The following is a 20213-nucleotide window of genomic DNA, read 5'->3' as shown; positions in this document are numbered from 1 at the left end:
TACCGGTTGCTTCATAATTATTCTATCGTACGACAATTATTGCCAAGAGAAACAAGATTGCATCTCACTTTCTCCAACAACGCATACCCAGAGAAATTAATAACGATAAAGCTAAAGCAAAATGGCTCTAACAGAAAATAAATATTTCATAGAACAGTGAAAAACGGAAAGATCTCTGAATTGATCAAACAGAATGTAGAAGTTCCTAATCGATTTTAATACTAAACCTACCGACACTTCTTGTATACCTGTTCCTACCGTAGGTGGTCAAAATGACCGGTCCTTAAAAAAAGTTATTGTTAATACATTAAACGTAGATAATAGTCATAATTGTTGCTAAATGAATTAGTAGATGAACAATTCCCATGAAATGACGATACAAATTTATTTTTATATAATTGCAATTATATAAAAAATACTGCGATCTTCTCTCCTCGATTTAAAAAATTGTACTGTGTCGTCCACCTTTTCCAGTTTGGATGCATTTACGATGAAACAGTATTATCAACCAGGCACGTGCATAATTCGATAGGGTCTCATTGAATAAGGCGGCTCATTTATTTTGAGTTGGCCGTGCAACATTGATAAATGTTGTATGTACGAAATTGTACGCAGAAGTTTGAAAAGGTCAATTTGACCGTCCGTGGTAGGTTTAGTGTTAATTACTGAAACAGGATCTATTTACAAACGCGCGTTGTTTAGCGATGCAACTTGTGCAGGTAATTAATTTTTTAAATGAATCCTCGTAGATCGTAATGAAAATCCATCTTGAAGGTTGATACGTTGATAAAACGAGCGTACCGAGTAATTTGATTTCAAAGCACGGTAAAGTGCATCAAATTGCGCCAGTTTAGATCCCGAGATTCGCATCTATCGATCTCACAGTTTTACCGCACGCTCTGTTTTCCGTCCGCGATCTTCCGTGCACGTGCGCGCTGCATTTGTATCGCGGTGCATATGCATCAACGTAACTCGAACGCGTATATGCATAATATGCGGACCGTGTAACAACCTTAAGCTGTTCGCGCACTTGAGCGCAGGGGATGAGTCTCCCATGAATGAATTTGCTGACAGAGTGCTGACAATGAGTGCACACCTGTTACAAAGCTGTTCTATCAAATAAATATAACAATCTAAGAACAAATTAAACGAATAGAATGGAATCGAACAGAATAATAAATAAATATACATTTTATTTATGAAATTATTCCCATTTGAAGGAAATTATTCTGTTCACAAGACGCCTTGGATTATCGCGAAGCTATTAAATTAACCGTTTGCACTCGAGTGGTGACTCTGAAGCACCACTAGAAATTATTGTGGCATTATTTCAAAGAAATTGCAACAAATATTACAAAATATTTGTTACATTACAAAATTTGTATTTAATAGATCACTAAACATTTAAATATTATATGTGGAAATCGGATCAGTTTCGTATGAATAAAATTAAAATATTCCAAGACGGAAAAAAAATTTAGTTTTAGAATAAAAATAGCGCCGAGTGCAAAGGGTTAAAAGTTAGTATTATGACATAAATGTAAGTCTTTCCAGTAAGGGGAAAGAGAGATTGGTGGAAGAAGCAGGTGTTTGAGGGTCCTGGGCAACTTGCGGCTCGCGAGCCACAGACGACTCCTCTCCCTACTCCTGGATTCCCCCACCAAACTCCTATGGAGTGTAGATGCACGCGCATATATTCGCAGTCACGCGAGGCAAAGCATGAAATAGTTGACAGTAGGGGAACCGGTACACTGGTCGTGGGAGCAGTATTGTCAAGATTTGTTCCCCCACTCTAATTCCCCATGCTTCAAGCCGCGGGCCGGTCACGTGACACGTTCTCCACCTCTTTCGTGCATACTCCGGTACCAGCAGAAATAGGGTAACTTTTTCCCCTCCATTCGTGCTCCCTCCGACAGCGGGGAAGAAGTTGCGGAGAACTGTAAGTTCAGGAAATTAAAATAAATTATTTCATAAACTAATTTACGAAGAATTTCCGTTTGCCACGAAAGTCGACGTCGAATTTCTTGCGCTTTCGTTTGCGACTCTTTGTAATTATGTTTAAAGATAATTGGAATTTGAGCTGGACAAAGTGTGTAACCGGCTTTAGTCGCATCACGTGAAGACAAGTCTGCTATATGCGTCCTACGGTCACGCGAATGGAAGTCGCACGCTTATTAATACATGTTTGCGTGAAAATTGTGGCGTTAGAGGAACGTTCGTAAAGATGTTCTTGCATTTGATTAAGAATGATGGAAGACGACGCACGCGCTGAGGATATTTTCGTACGTTCTCGTGGTTTCTATAAACCATTACGTAGCAAATGTTTATGCAAATTTCCAGTGTTGCATTCAAACTGGAAATGCCCGCAGGCAATCAGAATTTTGTTCCCCGCATCGTCGATAGCTACAGTGATTCAAACGTAAAAAAATCTATAAAATTATACAATATTTTCTACCAACTATTACCATCTGTAGACGCGACATTAACGGAATAGTAATTCCCATTGACCCTTTAAGTAGTTTTTAGTCAACTTAAATTATTAAAAATCTTTTGAAAGTTTCGAACCCTCAGAAAATTTAGGAACAGAAAGAGAACTACTTGAAAGTGACATAACTGTTTTACTTTTCAGGCGACTTCGATGAAGACACGTACAAACTGATGGCACTGCCGAGATGCGGTGTCAAAGATAAAGTTGGCCCCGGATTTGGACGATCCAAGCGGTACGCTCTTCAAGGTAAATAGAATCAAAATAAAACTAATCTAATCTTCGTTAATCGAACGGCGTTGTAACTAGACTGCGGATCTCCATGCGAAATAAAAATTGCCTGCATAAATTGTGCAACATAGGAGCAAAATTTTTAAATTCGTTTGATCTGCCCACTGTTTTAATTGCACTTACACATTTTTGTCACGTATGCATAAAATCCGCAGTCTAGTTAGAACGAATTTCTATCTGTTGGGTTTTCGCCGGTCGAAATACGTGTGACATAACGTTTGATCGATTATTCGATTATCTAATCGATCACCGTTGTTACGTATTCACACAGACTGGAATTAGGAACCAATCATTGCTTGACTGCTCTCGTTCGGTGTCTCCTTAAACGCGTTCAACGATAATTATTATCGAAATTATGTAACGATCGAGACCCTCTTGTATTATGAAATGGTTTATCATTCGGGGTTCAATTGAAAGGAATGATTTTCTTGAAAAATCAATTTCCTACTAAGTCAATAAGAATTAAAATTACGGGTCTCTCGAAGTAGAGTTTTTTTAAAATAAATATCTGCGTTTAAGAATGTTTAATAATGTGAATGCACGAAGAAATAAAATGTAGTTTAATTAAAACTGGATTAAAATTAATGTTTGAGGTGAGAGAGAAAATAATTCCTTGAAAAATATTTGGCAAAATATTTGTAATCAATGTATTACGGATGTTTAAGATTTATAAATAAAAAATTGCGATCCTTCCGTTGTTCGTATTAGGAATCATCCGTTCAGCATTTCCAAAAATTAATAGCCGTAAAAAGCGTCACTTCACAAGAGCTGTGAATAGTTTAATGACACGGTATTGCAACAGACTGTTTTCGCGGCGGAAAAATGTTTAGCAGCACGGTGTTACTTTTAACTTCCTGCCTCATTATCGTCAGTATAGAACCAGTCACCCTAAACAGGTCATGCGCATCTGTATAGCAGCTATTCGCTGGTTGCTCCGAATGCATTTTTTAACCGGCGAAAATGCTCCAAATACATTTCCCCGCAACCTAATGAAACCGTTTTCTCGTTCGAGCAACAATTTCTGCTCACAATAATATACTACGACAGTTTTGCAACTCGTAGACTCTAAAATTTGAAATTTCCATGTGTCGTTGGCTTCTCCACAAAATCCCATAAAAATAATTTCAATTGTTCAGAAAGTCAAACATTATATTTGTTAAAATATTCTGTGCATTTTTTCAGACAGTGCAAGTCATTCTAACATTGAACATTTTTACGTGAAAACTCTGCTAATCAATCACAAAAATTAGAATAAATTTTATATAAAAACTGCAGATTTCGTATGAGAAAATTATCCTAAAACGTTCTGGAATGTTAGACGTTATTTTCATTGTCTCGAGAACAATTCCTCCGGGACTTTCATCGTCCGAAGTCATCGAGCAATTACCCTTCGACCGCAGGTAACGCCAATTAGCGTCGAGTCGCGCAAACTTTCCGTAATAGCGCGGGTTAATTAATCACGCGGCTTTTCTTCTTGGAAAACGAATCATCGGCGTGCTGCACGTTCTTGAAACCGATGATTCGGTGCCGATCGAACCGGGAACGAATCCTCGACGGGTTCGATCGGTTCTAACCGTGACTTTGAACCTCGCGCGAGCATTCCTCGTTCCCAGTGAACCCGCGGCGACGAGATCGCCGATGCGTAAATCCGACGGTATTCTATTCGCATAATATGCGAATACTGGGCTAACTGTGACCCACTAGATCGCCGAGCAATACATACGGAACGGCCTTAAAGAATTACTGCTTGTTTCGGGGTCATAATCATCGATTTTGAGCCGATAAGCGTAAAACAAGTCTTCTACGTTGTCCCCAACTGTCCCCCGTCATTGGTTAATAAATGGAATACGTAACACGTTGTATACGTCTTTTTTAATCGCAAAAATTATTGGAGTGTCGCGCTATTTTCAGAATAAAATCGACTATTATTTGGATTGATTAACAATACAGCTGAGATGCAAATTGTTGTAAAAAAATGTTGTAGTTAGTTAACGATCCAATGCCATACATGTATTAAATTTGGAATTAATTTACCGCATTATTAAAAAATATCGAATTCAACCAGGAGAAGCAATGCCGATTTAGAGGCTTTGCGTAATGTCGCTTATTGAGAAATGATTTTTTGGAAATTGTTATATAACCGAACACTGAATGGGACCAAAATTGCTCGGTACACGTTTCAGTGAGCATAAACAAGTTTAAAAAGGATCTAAGCTTCGGCGCTTGCACGCGTTTTTCAATTTTAATAACAGCGACCGTTAATCACGCTCGACCTTGGTTACTGGAACCTTGCTGGATCTGTCGTTTCAACAGTGGATAATAGATTCTTGTCGTGATGACGAGGCAATCTTCTCGAAACTATTCTCCGCGACGAGTTGATGATTTTTTTGTACAATTATAGCATGTAATTAATAATTCAGTTCGGTTGCGAGAAATATCTGCGAGTCTGTTTCAATTTATCAACGATCCAAACAGATCGAAATCCATTTTGATCTAATTTTTTATTGTTTCATTTACGAGATTGCCACACAGGTGTATTAAGTAAAATAAATATCTGCCTTCGGCTAGCAGAAGGATGCGGTATCTATTGGAAGAAGCCTAATCGTCATTGAGATAGAAGAAATCGCACCTTTTTTATTAAATCGCATCTGTATTAAACATATAAATTAGCAGAAAAGATATTAACCATTGACTGTAACCTCGTAGAAATATTTCCTGTCTTAATATACTGTTGTGTTTGCTCAGGATCTAGATGGCGTGTGAAGAAGCTGACTTACAAGATCAGCAAGTACCCACGAAATCTGCCGCAACAGAAGGTCGACGTCGAGCTGAACAAAGCGTTCAAAGTGTGGTCCGACTATACCGATCTCGTCTTTATTCAGAAGAAATCTGGACAGGTAAATCAGAAAAATATTAAAAACTAATATTATTAATTCTGTGATCGCGGATTCAACTGTTTGCCCCGAACGTGCTGATCAAAAAGATGATCTGTATGAACACTGGTTATTGAATTTTAGGTCCACATAGAGATCAGATTCGAGAAGGGCGAGCACGGTGACGGAGACCCTTTCGATGGGCCCGGTGGCACTTTGGCCCACGCTTATTTCCCTGTTTACGGCGGCGATGCCCATTTCGATGACGCGGAACAATGGACCATCGACAGTTATCGCGGCACCAATCTCTTCCAAGTGGCAGCTCACGAGTTCGGTCATTCCCTCGGCTTGAGTCACAGCGATGTGAAGTCGGCCCTGATGGCACCTTTCTATCGTGGATACGAGCCCTACTTCCGGTTAGACGACGACGATGTCCAGGGTATTCAGGTAAACACGAAGAAGACGAGACAGAAGAGGTCTGAACGAATTTGGAATTTATGATTAACTTAAAACTGATTATACTTCAGGCTTTGTACGGGAAGAAGTCCACAAATTCCGCCGGAATTCCAAATGTACCTAAATTCGGGACGACCACCTCTGCACCCAGTGAAGAGGATAGTGAACTTTGTACGGATCCGAAGGTGGACACCATGTTCAATTCAGCGGAGGGACATATATATGTGTTCAAGGGTGCGTACTGCAGACTCAGGAAATAATAGTTTTACTGTACTTTCTGACGAACCCCACAGAAACCGAAGTTACTCGAGTCTTCATGCGAGTCCTATTGCGAATCTTTAAAAATTTCTTTAATTGCCTTGAAGAAAGAATCTTTGTACGTACATCTCCACTGTTTGTTATGGTTTGTGCCCTCAAAAATTTCTCTGTATTTCTAAAATTATTAGGTCAGTGCAAAAGAAACACAAAATATCGAGTAGAGACGATGAAATTCGAGAATCCGAACTTAAAAGTAAATTCTAAATGTTCTACCTAACTGCAGGCGATCGTTACTGGAGACTGACAGCGGATGGAGTGGCAATCGGCTACCCTAAGCTGATTTCGAACTCGTGGAAGGGTCTGCCAGGAAACATAGACGCAGCGTTCACATATAAGAACGGGAAGACATACTTCTTCAAGGTGAGAAAGTCAAACGATTTGCCAACAAAATGTTTCGAACAATGTATAACTAGATCAATCCTTTTGCTATTACTACTCTTACTGGTCTACAGCAACCTTGCGACACAATGGAGAACGAATAACCGAAGGTCGAGACCAAACAGAAATTTAGAATGCAACGACTATTGTGACCAAAAGACCGATGAGAGTATAATTATTTTATTTGCCACAGGGCTCGAAGTATTGGAGATACGTGGGCAAGAGAATGGACGGGGATTACCCGAAGGAAATCAGCGAGGGTTTCACTGGAATTCCAGACAACATCGATACCGTGACTGTGTGGACCGGAAACGGCAAGATCTACTTCTACAAAGGCAGCAAGTTCTGGAGGTTCGACCCAGCACAAAAGCCACCAGTGAAGAACACTTATCCTAAACTGATCTCGAATTGGGAGGGTCTTCCGGATAATCTCGATGCGTCGATCATCTATCGCGGTTATACGTACTTCTTCAAAGGTGACGCTTACTACCGGTTCCAGGACAGGTCGTTCAGCGTTAGTATTTCATTCGTGTTCGTTATTATACTAGTCTACCATATGAAATATGTTTCTTTTAGTACACCGTCTACCTGAAGACTGTTGCACTTTTAGAGTCTTCTCTAATCGACAATTTTCAAACCGAAAAAATCCTCCCTATATCTGCTTAGTCATCAAAGATACATTTAACCAAGTGATTGGGAGACTGTAAAAAAAGAAAATTCATGAGACATTATTTGACTCTCCCAAAAATTTTAGGTTTCGTTAGTCAGTGAATTTAGTCTTCAAGTAGATAGACAATACAAATATATCCTAGGTATATTCTACTGTATAGATTTACTAAAACTGGATAAAATTGGAATTTGAAGGTAAATGACTCACTGAATTCTTAGGTGGACGTTGCCGACCCAGCGTTCCCAAGGTCGACGGCATACTGGTGGTTCGGGTGCAGGTCCGCCAACAAAGGAACACTAGGTAATGTCCAATGGTTGCGTGAACATCCTGAAGACACTTTTCCGCATGCCGGCATTCTGGAATCCGCCGACGGTGACTTCGATGACCACGACGGTTTCGGAGACGTGGGAGACATCATTCTAGACGCAGGTACTAAAGCTTCATTCGAGCCGAACCAGATTCTGACCTCGCCATAGAAGTTTCAGTGTCCACCTCTTTGTGTTCAACAATCAATTACACCATAATAGAACGAATACAAAGACCAAGTTTGCCAACAATGAAATACGTAATAATCTTCATCGAGCAAACGAGCAAATTATAATTGGCCAAAATGTCCGGCATTTTTATGATCTCAAGTGAATTTCAAGTTCACTACTGGATAGAATACACTACGTCATCCCATAACGAACGCGAATTTTATAAAATATGAAAGGAAAATCGCGTTACTTATGGAATGACCTGAAATTTACAATTCTTAATATTAACGACTATCTCTGTATATACTTAGAGGTCATATCAATTTTTGTATTCATCGACATTTGTGATTTGCATGAACAAACGAGTGTTTTAGAGTTAGAACAATGGATAGCTGAAACTTCAAAGTTGCTCTGCCTCTGTAAAGAGGCTCGGAGTGAAAATAATTGAGGCACGGTGGGGATAGAGTATTTGGTGTCTCGAACACCTGGCTACTACATACCTAGGGCTCTCATCCATTGAAGAAATTTGTGCATGCGCGTAAACGACAATTTCAAACGAATATTATTTGCAAAGAACCTCGCGATGAAATAAATTCTCATCAAAATAATAGAGAACGGCGATTACATTCAAAATATAATAGACGAACAGCATTACATACTGCAACAGTTGTTATTCAACTTCCATGTTCAAAAAGTCTACTTTTATCGCAGTTTCAATTGTGATGCAACCTGCCACGTAATAGCTAGAGTACATCGTGTTGTAAGAATAAAAATAAATTGCACCTCGACGTTCATATTCAATGGGTAATGGAATTTTAATTCCCTTCGCGTAGATTTCGGTCATTATTGCACGACGATCATATCTAACGGTTTGCACAAACTTCTTCCATGAAGAACAATCACAAAATGCGGGATAACGAGTGTTAAATGGTGGTGGTATAATATTAAAACCGAACTGATCGAACTATTGGATCCTGTCGTGGGATCATCAACATCATAGCACAGAGTATTCCATTGATTTACTAACACCCATGCTTTCATTCATCATCGTTCCCTTGTTTTTGTTCATTTGTAATTAATCCACGCCCGCAAATCGGAAGTAATATAGATACAAAAAGAATAAACGCGTTCAAGATTGACTATTTATAAATATTAATTATTTCTTTTAATTTTCATTGCTGCAGACAGAAGTGCTGTATTACTATCGATATGCAAAACGATCATTTTACCTATCCCAATTAATTTATTACTACCAGGACGACTTCCGCTTAATACAATTCCCGAAGTGTCAATTTTATTTAATACTATTACCATCAACGTTATTTTATGTATCAAGATAGATTAATTTTAATGTAAGTTTGAAAACCGTTTAGGGTATTTGAAAATCGGAAGTCCTCCTGACACCAAAATGGCGCCCAACCGTCCCGTCCGCGCGGTTAAAATCCCAACCAAACCTCCGAATTAAAACATCAATTCGTGAACATTATATTTCGTATTATCTCGAAGCCCAAAGTATTTACTAGCCAGGCGGCATATGAAGCTTTACGTTCCCCATAGAAAAGGACGTTGTATGTAAAAAAAAAAAGAAAAACAAGTAGTTTATTTCGAAATGCCAGCCACGAGAAGGAGATAACCGTGAGCTATCGCAGTCACCGTCGCCGAGCCCAGTTCGCTGAAAAAAAGAACAGTAAATATTATAATGTTAAGCTGTCACCTCTACCGTTTATTTTATTATTTCTCATGTGTTCGCTTGTCCACGAGAACTGCATTTGACTGTTTATCGTACTTCGTGTTTTCTCCTATCTTCATTGTTTTCTGTCTGGCCTTGTCTCTCTGTACTCTTCTGGCTGTTCCGTGTGCCGTGCATCCTCGTTCCGATTCGAAATCGGTTCCCGATCGTCACTCGTCCTAACATTCATTTATGATGACATATCATCGCACTGTCTCTTACACCATTACGTGCCTTTGTTTACTAACACGGTGTCTGTCGCTTAAAACTTCAAACTATGTGCCTAACAAAACGAAATATTACTTTGCACCAGAGAAAACCAACTTGTTTTCAACTAACCGCTTCGAGGCAAAACTATGTTTCCACACTTAAAAACTCAGGCTTATCGAAGAACTCCGAGAGATTTCAAACGCAAAGTTCGTGACCGGCAATAATTACCCCGTGGACATGTCCGTTCAGAAAGGTGCATGTCGGGTAGAAAAAAAAACATTAGCAGTTCCATCTGTGGATAGGCCTGTAACCAATGAAATTGGTTGAAATTCACTAATAATTTTGCACGAATTTCTGCATACACGCGAAAAGGATGCATCTCACTGCACGAGTCTAATAAAAACACGAGCGCAACATGCACGCACGTACTCATATACGTGAATCAAAACACAGGTGCATGGTGAATTATACGGAGGACGGTTCGTTGTTTGGAACTAAATCTGCTGTAGGACAGTATATCTTTCCCAGTCCTGTCCTTCTAACCAAAACAAACAAAATTAGCCTTGAACTCCACGGTCCATTAATTTTAGTTCATTCCCGCCCTCTAATTCTTTTTCCTTACGTTTGACATATTTACCTGTTCCGTTCTTACCCATTCTCCACTTTTATTTGCACGTGTATTTTTGTTTACCTCTTTCTCTCACACACGGTCTACATGCACGAGTATTTTTACTTTTAGTTTCTAATGATTTCGTCACACCAGGAATCATTTTGGTAACAGGGCATGTTGAATCCTCGAGATCCCTGTGCATCCACTCTATACTTCGGGTGGTTCTATGGTCTGTGTGGAAGTGGTTAGAGACTTAGAAATTTCCCTCTAAACTCTATTCTCTGATACGAAGGATAATCTTAGTTCTCGTAGTATTATCCTTTTCGATGAACTTTTTTTTACAAGGTGGACCACGAAACGTCGTAAACTGTTTCCTCGTTAGCAATTAAAAGTGACGAGAACAGTCTTTTACATTTTTGAATTCGCTGGTACGTCAGGACTGCGTAGTAACTGTCACGTGATCATTTTTCAAATGCATTTGTTGGCGCGCAAAATTCAAATATAAATTCCCTTAGAACTTGATATACCAGTAGAATAGCTGTTGCGATTAATAGTTTTCGAGAAACAGTTGAACTTTCACTTTGAATATTCCCGCCACTTAAGATTTTTGCGCGACAAATAATTCTGACAATTTCTCTTCTAAATAACACTGTCATAAGAAATCGATAGACTATGTTACTCGAGATAACCTGCTGGTTTCCGAATTGCTGTCGCTACTGAAAAATTTATCAACCAGCTCGCAATTATTAATCTTTGATTTTTAATAGACTTTTGAATCGTCACCGGTAAACAAAGCGCTAACATTCAAAATGTTCATGTCATTCTCATCATGAGAATGTTTAAAAGCACAAAAATCTTATGGTCCCCTAAATGATATTACTAGAGGTGTGCGAGAACCTAAAAATGAGAATTTTCTTCAGGATCGAGACGGGTTCTTAAAAATTTCGGGATTCTCGAATATATTCAGATTTCCGGGAATTTTCGAAAATTTTCAAGATTATTCGAGAATCCCGAAATTTTCAAGAACCCGACTCGTCTCGGCCTGTCCCAACTATCGGGTTCCCGCACATCTCTAATTAGGGTAAGGGACCCAATTACTGTGCCTATATTAATTATTATTTATGAATATTAACCTCTTGCTCTACAATATCGAGTCAGACTCGTGATAAATATTCTGAACAGAGTCTAATAAATATGTATGTTATTAATCTCCTTTAAACCGAAATAAAATTCTATTTTGTTGTAGTTGATATACATATATCCTTCGGAGAAAACAAAGGCATACAATAAATATAAACTATCTTTTTTTTCTATGAAACCCTGAACGATGAAGAATTTCTAATCATTACAATCACAAAATAAATAGTAGTTATTATTATTATTATTATATATCGTTTATTTTAAAGTGATCGCATTAACAGCTAGGTCATTAGCGACCACATCGATTACAATTGAATATAACAGAGAAGGTTAGGGTTAATATTTACATTGTGGTGGGGTACAGCAAAAAACAAATTTATAACAGTTTATATATATATCAATAGATTTCAAAAACAGAAGGACGTCTCCAATATTGTTCTCGTTTAAATTTTTCATGAAGTCATTTTCTATGGAAAATCTGGTTCGTTGAGAAGAGAATTTAGGACATTCGAGTAAGATATGTTGGATGTTGTTGGACACGGCGCAAGTTGTACATTCCGGTGGGTTTTGTTTAGTTATCAGGAATTCGTGGGTATATCTTGAGAATAATTGTGATTAATATAGACACAGTAATTGGTATCTCCATAGTAATTGGGTCCCTTACTCTACGTTTGAATTGCTTAAACTCGCCGGAACAAGACGCTCCGCCGCTGTTGACAGCCAAGGCGACGGATCGAAGCGTAGTACGACAAAAAAAAAGCGCGGTGACGAAGGAGTCGCGGTTCCATTAACTCGGAAAAAAACTCGCTTTTTCCAGAGGACAACAATCTACACTCGGAATCGCGTGGGTTCGGGAAAAAGTGAACGAACGAGAATGAAAAACTTGTTCGTTCGAGGAATCTCGGTTGAGTCGTAAAAACTCGGGTTAGAAGGCAGCGAATATGGAACGAGAAATTTTCCAGGGAAAAAAAAGTCACTGTAATACACACTAAATAAAGCACGGGATCACGGGATGCAGGTTCACGGAGCAGACCTCACGGAGAACACTGATATCCAAAGCAGACTAAACAAAAAAAAAAGTTCCAAACAACGACGAGAGCCTGCGATTTGTAAACCCACGGGTCTATCACCTCTGTCGTTTCGCCCGCGAAACTGTGCTGATCAGGACCGGTGCAGTGAGCCATCCAATCAGCGACGATTACTATTGCTCTTCTGTAGGCCCCTTTCTACGATTTGTTTATGAAATTCGACAGGCGAAACGGACGAGCAGCTAGTCACGTCTTCCAATCAAGACGCGGACAACGGGGCGGCATGCAATTTCAGATCGTCGTCCCAGTGGTGGAGCCTGTCGCTCAGTATGGTGACCATGATCCTTGCGAAAATAATCGCCGCCACGTAAAGACGCCTTTGTGCACGGAGGTTATTGAGCGATGGAAACTATCGATGAGGGGGGAGGCCACTAGGAAGGTTTGAACTGGACATTTGAACAGAAAACACGTGGCTCCGAAGTGTGCCGAGAGCACGGACTGGTGTCAAACTGTGCCAAAACGGCAGTACGCTGATTTATGCCCACGAATCGTAGCCATTAATTCCTCCGAAAGTCCACGGACATTTTCCCGACAGACCATTCGTTAGCCCGTCTTAATCTCTCATGAAACAATCATTCCATTACTGAAGCAACGTTGCCCGAACGATAGTTTTAAATATTTTGCTTCATCGTGTAGTCAATAAGTGTTTCGCAGCCTGTCCCGCGAGATGCGCCGGATTCGATTTAGCGCATTCGATCACGAATTCGGTTGCTTTCCGCGAGACATCCTGTGCATCTGTAAAATATGTTTATATACATTACGTTGTAAGCCGCATGCAACAATGTGTCACCAAACCTGTTAACACTGCCTATTTATTCTTTATTCGTATCGATCGTTTTGTATAGATCTTAATGTTAACGGCACTTATCTCGCGTGTTTGTGCAAAACATGACAAATAGCGAATAAAGAAGAAGGTCAATTGGTTTCTGAACTGACAGTATTATGAGTATTATAGAGTTTTCGCTTCTCAGATTGTAAGGAAATACAGAATAATTTGTTCAAACATATGGAAACATCTATAGTACTCATGGTAGTCGCTATGCCGGAAAATTGTTTTCCATATAAGTGCCTTGAAATTGTTTCAACATACCTACATATAGATGAATGTCATTTTCTTTCCTTTTTGTCTGTTATTCCGTTGTTATTATCACAATTACTGTACATCTTCTGTGGACAGTCCTATTTTTTACTTACACATTTTTACATCAAACATATTGTTCTCTATTTTCTTCATAATAAGTTTTTCTTCATTGCTATAATCTGTTTCTTTATATTGTAGAATGTTACGATAAATAATGTTAAAAAGAATTATGGTAAATAATAGTTACTAATAATAATCTCTGATGACCATGTTATGAAATGTGAGATTTAGTCTAGGATGTGACAAGAATACGTCTATTATTTTAAAAATAACGATCATTTGTATTATGCTTTGAAACCAAAATGACATTAAAAGCAATAACATAGAATGTGTATTGCATACACTGCAGGTGTATATGTATGCTGTGAATTATGAGAATCTTTCGAAATATTTATTTTTTGGATATTATTTAACTATTCAGATTTCGAATAAAACATGATAATGATTCAAAACATATTAGATTAATGCGTGAATAGCGTGCATAATTTGTAGCATACATATATCATTTTATAGAAACATTGATGGGAGTGTCATATGTTTCTTTACATTCTAGGAAATTTTTCCATAACTTCGTTATAAATATATAGTTGAGTACTTAAGAATTACTTAGTTTTAAGCGTGAACCAAGCACAAAAAGCCTTGTACAGTTTTTTAATAATTGTTAAATAAATTGTTTTTTAAAAGAAAACACAATTTCGATGAATTCGAAGTTTTATATTATGCCGTTATGAACAAGTAAATACGCAAATACAGCATATCTTTAATACGATGCGATGTACAAGGCCTTTATTTGCACTAGATCTTCCGTCAGGGCAATAAATTGAAACTTGCCACGCTGTGCCAGGCCCTGACACTGTACAGTATCAATGAAAATGAAAAGAAAGTTCGTTTAACTAATGCTTATTCGAAAATTTGAAAAAACATTTGTTTCTGAACAAATTATTTTTATTAATCGACATTTTACATCATAAAATTAAAATTTTAATAAAAAGACATAAAATTATTTACATTAAATGTCAAATCGCATTATTATTATTATTAAGATTCCCTCTTCTTGATTCTTGTCAAAGTTTTATCCAGAGAAGGTTTATATGTTAAAAGCTTGGAGTATCTTTGTAGAAGTTTCTTCCAATATTGTAAAACATCAGACATTTTCAAATTATTCCATACAAAGTCCCTTCCTCGATTTGCAATTTCCTTAGACAATTCATCATTATCTTTTGCAAATTGTATTATTTCCCTGCATGTATAAGATCATATTAAAAAATTTATGTAATGGAAGAATAGCAGTAGTTAAAAATAAAAAAAATCGTACTGTAAGGCTGATTGATTAGCATCCTTAGAGACAGGTATATAATGAATCCAAGGCACCATTGCATCATAATAAAACTCTGTCCATTCGTCCCCAACATGAAATACTAAAGATTGACACAAAAATAAATGTTTGTGTCTGAATGATGCTGCAACACCTTTGAAGTTGAGTAAATATTTATATTTACAATGAGATTCTAAAGAGACTTCAGCAGCTGGAGGTGCATGTAATGTGTCCTATAATAAAATATGAAATTATGTAATACCCACAACAGTACACAGGTGCATGAACTAGAAATAATTACTTCATCAGATTTCCATGCTTGATTCTTTGTGTATTGAGCATCTACCAACTCTGGGTTTTCACGACTCAGTAATACTAAATTATCACGCTCTGAACTAGTTCTAGAGCCCCTGAAAAATCCTTTGGACTCTTTCTTCGACCATGGTGTGTCTTCCCTAGCTTTGTCTAATGATATACGATGTTGATCCCATCTACCAAGGCCACGAGGATACAAAGAAATTGCAGGACCACCTTCCCAGAATGACCATGCTGGATATGTAATATCATAATACTGTGCTGTCTAAATGCACAACACTTGAAATCTTTGATTATTTCAAAGAATAAATTTTATCTGTACATGTATCTGTTAATTCATAGAATTATGTACCTTACTAAATGAGAAGATTGGCAGTGGATTATCAAAATGTTTACTAGTTTGAGGATAATCCCGTGTATTTACCACTAAATCTATATCTGGCAAACTAGGAGCCAATTTTAAAAGGAAATGCTCTATCCCAGCACACCTTGATGGAAACATGCAATCATTCTGCCTATATATATTTCCCTGTATTATTTGATAAAATGTTCCCCTATAAAAAACAAAATATTGCATTCCTGAAAGTATATTATGAGACTTAACACATTCGTATACCTATTCTTCGCTGCACTTATTAAATCCTTGTTTATACCCTTCTCTTTGAAAGGCTTCAAGTCTTGTTTGATAATGTTTTTATAGCAACCATTGTTTTTATTATTGCAAGGTCGATAATTTTTTTTCGCTTCTTCAATTGCATAGTAGTATTTACTATATTCTTTCTTCGATCCTAATTTAAAATAAAATTTATGAAAAACATAATACAAAAGCGTTTTTAAATTACAAAAAAAATACCTTTATCATAAACATTAGTTTCTCTTTCGCTGTCACACTGTTCTGCGCCGTCAATCGAACAATATTGTTCTTCACAGCGACCTATCCAAAAAAAAGCAATGAAAAAGATATAATTTAATATCAGCATAATTCCGTCAAACACATTGGCATGACAGATCCTGGGCTGGGTGATCTTGGACCACTATAAACAGAGAGGATATGCTCTAGCACAGATTAGGTATAGAAATAGATGAATCATCCTATGGGGTTTCGTGTCTCACGATCTGAAATACCGACATCGCTAAAAACCACTCGATTTCTTACGCCCTCTACGCTGAAAAACGATAAATGTTGTAACTAGATCCACGAGAACGATCAAATTTGGTCAAATACAGATGTGGATTTATTATCACTAAATCATATCAGCATATTAAGACTTGCTCAAGACATGCTTTAAACGATACTTTGTATCTCGAGTAATATCAGCCACTTTTACTAAAAACAGAGAGGAAATGAGAGTGCTCACGCCCGGGATTTTAGTGTCCCGGTATAGTGCAGCCCCCTAGTCTAATTTTTAGCCTGTATTAGAATCTGCATCATCTTTTTAGCCTGGACCAGAACCTGCATCATCTTTTTAGCTTGGACCAGAACTTGCATCATCTTTTTAGCCTGTATTAGAATCTGAAGAAAGATGGTCAATGGAGCTCAAGCGCCCCACGAACGTGTCACAGAAAAATACATTGCGTGATTGGTCTATAACATGCCTTGTCTGTGTCTGACGTCTGTGGCTCCACTATTACTTTTTGTGTCACATGCTACAATGTGCTACAACGCTATTGGTCGGAGTTAAAACAAATTGCTGTAACTATACTTTAAAATAATTTTAAAATGTATAAGAATGGATTGACTTACCTATCATCACGTATATTTTACAGGCACAAAATCTATTTGTTACATTTTTATTTCAACTTTGCTGCAATCATTTTTATGTAATTATATTTTTATAATACTTTCCGTCGGATATCGTCTACCTTATTATATTCTTGTCTTTTCTTTCACCAATTATTCTCGCAGACATGGTTGGTTCAAACTTAGACTAGAGAAAACATTTTCTCTGTTTAAAGATTTAATATCTTGAAGCCTAATACAATTAAAAAACTAATATTTCACAGAAATAATAGTTGTGAGATCAACTTTTATCAAATTGCATGTAATTTAGATTGCTCCTCCCCACCATTCATTTCTAAGGCCATTTCTTAGAGATATTCTGCAATTTGAAATGTAATCAATTGGTTTGGAAAATATTGTAAATTTGTTCTCGTGCATCAATAATATTTCAATATACATGATATAATATAGATAATCTAAACAAAATTTTATTTAGAATAGATGCATCAATCCTTTTATTCAAATGTTCGTATCTGTTACAATACATGTATAACATTATTGCGCATGTGAACAACGATAACTTTTTGTGTATTTCATCTTTGTAACAATGAAATAATATAAAAGTAATATTTATGACATCGCTGCGTTCATGTTATACATAATTTTCAAAAATGGAATGTGTTAACAATTGATTGGACGATATTTATAGCCCTATTATGAGCATAGTCATTCGGAAATAAAATTTGATCAGGATGCATATTTGTTTAACTGGTCTACAATTATATGAAAAATGATATTTTGAATGAAGAATTTCAGTGGGCAAGTCGAACGTTGTCATTACCGTATAATGTGATCTATTAAAATGTATCGCGCAAATGTAAGCACGAAAATCACATGCCTTGGTGTTTAAATAGCTCATTTTCTCTGAATGAAGTTTAAACTGCAATTTTTAAGCAGTATAGCATATATTACATAACGTTTAACCGTTTAATACAAATCATATACCTTACATTTCGTTTACTAAATATCAACACTTTTATGTACGAGTAATAGTAAAATTATGTAAAATCAAAAGTTAATTGTTTCCTTAGCAAAATGGACAACCACAGAGGGCAAATGCTGAGCCACTTCACCAGAATCGAGTAAACGGACGACAGCCTGCTCCCAAGCCTATCCCAATGACAGTGATTGAGCAGTTTAGAGAGTCCTGGCTCACTGCTATCATCGGACTCATTATGTTTGCAACTGGCATGTGTCTTTTATTTTGGAATGAGGTTTGTACATGTACTATTCTCTTTAATCATATAAAGGGATTTATATTACAAAAGTATATTGTCAATATTACAGGGAAGGGCAGTAAAAGTGGCACACTCTTTAGACGAAGCTTTGCGTAATGTAGCAGTCCTTCCACATACCATTAAATTATTGTCTGAATACGAAGGTCGCTTGATACATTTATCAGGTCCCTTAAAAATATCAGAACCACTAACCGAACCCGATTATGGAGTAATTGTATCAAGCGTAAAGCTAAAGAGAAGAGTCCAGATGTATCAATGGGTTGAAATAGAAGAAGAACGAAGGTAAGTTAAAGTTTCAATTTTTAAAATAATCTGTTATGTACTTCATATTAATTGTTGTAATTTCTGCATATTAGTTTCGGCAAAGTAACAGATGAGCAAAAACATTATTATTATACAACAGAATGGAAAGACAAACTGGTTGACTCTGATCAATTTTATATTAGAACTGGCCACCATAATCCAAAAGAAATGCCTATTAAAAGTCAAGTACAAATTGCAGATGAAGTTAAAATTGGGGCATTTACTTTAGGAACTGAATTGAAAAAGAAATTTAATGACTTTATAGAGGTTACCAGCGACGAAAGACCAGAACGTAGAGACATCAAAATGCATTCTGGGTTATACTATCATAGCGCAGATTTGTGGAACCCTCAGGTATATATGTTATGCTTTTAAATGGAGGAACAGATATAAAAGAATTAATAAATTTATTTCTAGGTCGGAGATATACGTATACAATTCTCCTATGCAGGAAAAGCAGAAGAAATTTTCTCTATAGTTGGTATGTTGCAAGAGGGAACCATTATACCATATGTTACATCTCGTGGTGAAGAGATTTTACTTCAGAGGAAACACAAAATGACAGTGGATCAAATGTTCCACTTAGAACATGTACATAACTACTGGCGCACATGGAGTATTAGGTAATCTATTAATTATCTTCAGCTTCTGAGAAATTTGTTACTGATGAATTGATGATTATTTCAGAGGACTTGGCTGGCTAGTTTTGTTTCTAGCAGCAACATGTTTAGCAAACATATTAAGAACAGTAATTTTGAATTCAACGTTCTTATGTGGAATTATTGCAATTGAATCTTTGACAATGTCAGTTTCTATGTCTATTAGTTTATTAGTAATAGGCTTTGCTTGGGTATGGTATCGACCAGTGATAGGACTTTGTTTAGCGCTGGCATCAATTTTACCTTTTATATATTCAACTTTAACATCAGGATCTCAGACACAACAACGTGATAACTATAGAAGATTGTGAACATTAACTAGGAACTAAAATTTGATTAATATCTTTCATCATACTCGCTTATATTTAATTAGTTATACAGAGAGTACAAATTCTAGAAAAGTATTATATGTTATGAATCACATTATTTATACAAATACCAAAAATTTTGTATTGTCGTCGCATATTAGAAGTTTCTAGTAAAATGTAAACAAAATATTTTAGTAAATAATAATATTTATTATAGTAAATAATAATTTTTAGTAAATTAAGCAATGACAATGTATATCAAGTTAATTTATACTTGTAACACTTGTTTTTATGTATAATTGTACGCCTATAAAGTTGTAATATTTTTTACCATCAACTTTGAAATAGATAATGTGGTGAACAATAAAATAATTTCCACCGATTTTGTAAGTTAATTCCCCAAATTTATAGTACAAACTGTGAGGATATA

The 20213-nt window shown here is 36.8% G+C and overlaps 3 protein-coding genes across 9 annotated transcripts in view; 2 read left to right on the top strand and 1 right to left on the bottom strand.

The window, feature by feature from the left end:
• The window catches only part of LOC143365340 (matrix metalloproteinase-14-like), a 49425-nt gene extending 34587 nt beyond the window's left edge, over positions 1–14838 (top strand). Inside the window, exons 3-10 of one of the 4 annotated variants that reach the window (XM_076805430.1) lie at positions 2630–2734; positions 5522–5673; positions 5794–6096; positions 6177–6339; positions 6647–6783; positions 6995–7315; positions 7690–7771; positions 12890–14838. In XM_076805430.1, coding sequence (XP_076661545.1) covers positions 2630–2734; positions 5522–5673; positions 5794–6096; positions 6177–6339; positions 6647–6783; positions 6995–7315; positions 7690–7771; positions 12890–13035 — 1409 coding nt within the window. In that variant the 3' untranslated portion in view covers positions 13036–14838. Of the gene's footprint in view, positions 1–2629; positions 2735–5521; positions 5674–5793; positions 6097–6176; positions 6340–6646; positions 6784–6994; positions 7316–7689; positions 7901–12453 lie in introns of all 4 variants that reach the window. The other 3 variants (XM_076805428.1, XM_076805431.1, XM_076805429.1) reach the window with 3 other exon arrangements.
• A 57-nt stretch (positions 14839–14895) lies between these two features.
• Positions 14896–16586, bottom strand: LOC143365341 (O-glucosyltransferase rumi homolog). Of its 2 annotated transcripts, XM_076805433.1 has the most exons (7): positions 16349–16586; positions 16112–16283; positions 15848–16049; positions 15482–15760; positions 15365–15413; positions 15181–15283; positions 14896–15105 (listed from the first exon to the last, which is right to left on the bottom strand). In XM_076805433.1, exons 1-7 carry the CDS (start codon positions 16473–16475, stop codon positions 14904–14906), a joined length of 1134 nt encoding a protein of 377 aa, XP_076661548.1. In that variant the 5' UTR covers positions 16476–16586; the 3' UTR covers positions 14896–14903. The 2 variants fall into 2 exon arrangements, with proteins under 2 accessions (XP_076661548.1, XP_076661547.1); XM_076805432.1 differs by having other exon boundaries at positions 15181–15413; positions 16349–16581.
• A 462-nt stretch (positions 16587–17048) lies between these two features.
• On the top strand, positions 17049–20165 carry Tmem43 (Transmembrane protein 43). Of its 3 annotated transcripts, none has more exons than XM_076805427.1 (6): positions 17049–17188; positions 18307–18489; positions 18563–18795; positions 18870–19170; positions 19234–19439; positions 19504–20165. In XM_076805427.1, the coding sequence occupies exons 2-6, from the start codon at positions 18394–18396 to the stop codon at positions 19784–19786; spliced, it is 1119 nt and encodes a 372-aa protein (XP_076661542.1). In that variant the 5' UTR covers positions 17049–17188; positions 18307–18393; the 3' UTR covers positions 19787–20165. The 3 variants fall into 3 exon arrangements, with proteins under 3 accessions (XP_076661542.1, XP_076661541.1, XP_076661540.1); XM_076805426.1 differs by lacking the exon at positions 17049–17188 and adding an exon at positions 17389–17406; XM_076805425.1 differs by lacking the exon at positions 17049–17188 and adding an exon at positions 17425–18092.
• The last annotated feature ends 48 nt before the right edge of the window (positions 20166–20213 follow it).

This window comes from Halictus rubicundus, chromosome 2 (genome assembly GCF_050948215.1).
Source record: "Halictus rubicundus isolate RS-2024b chromosome 2, iyHalRubi1_principal, whole genome shotgun sequence".
Taxonomy (NCBI): domain Eukaryota; kingdom Metazoa; phylum Arthropoda; class Insecta; order Hymenoptera; family Halictidae; genus Halictus; species Halictus rubicundus.
This window is presented reverse-complemented; position numbering and strand designations above follow the sequence as displayed.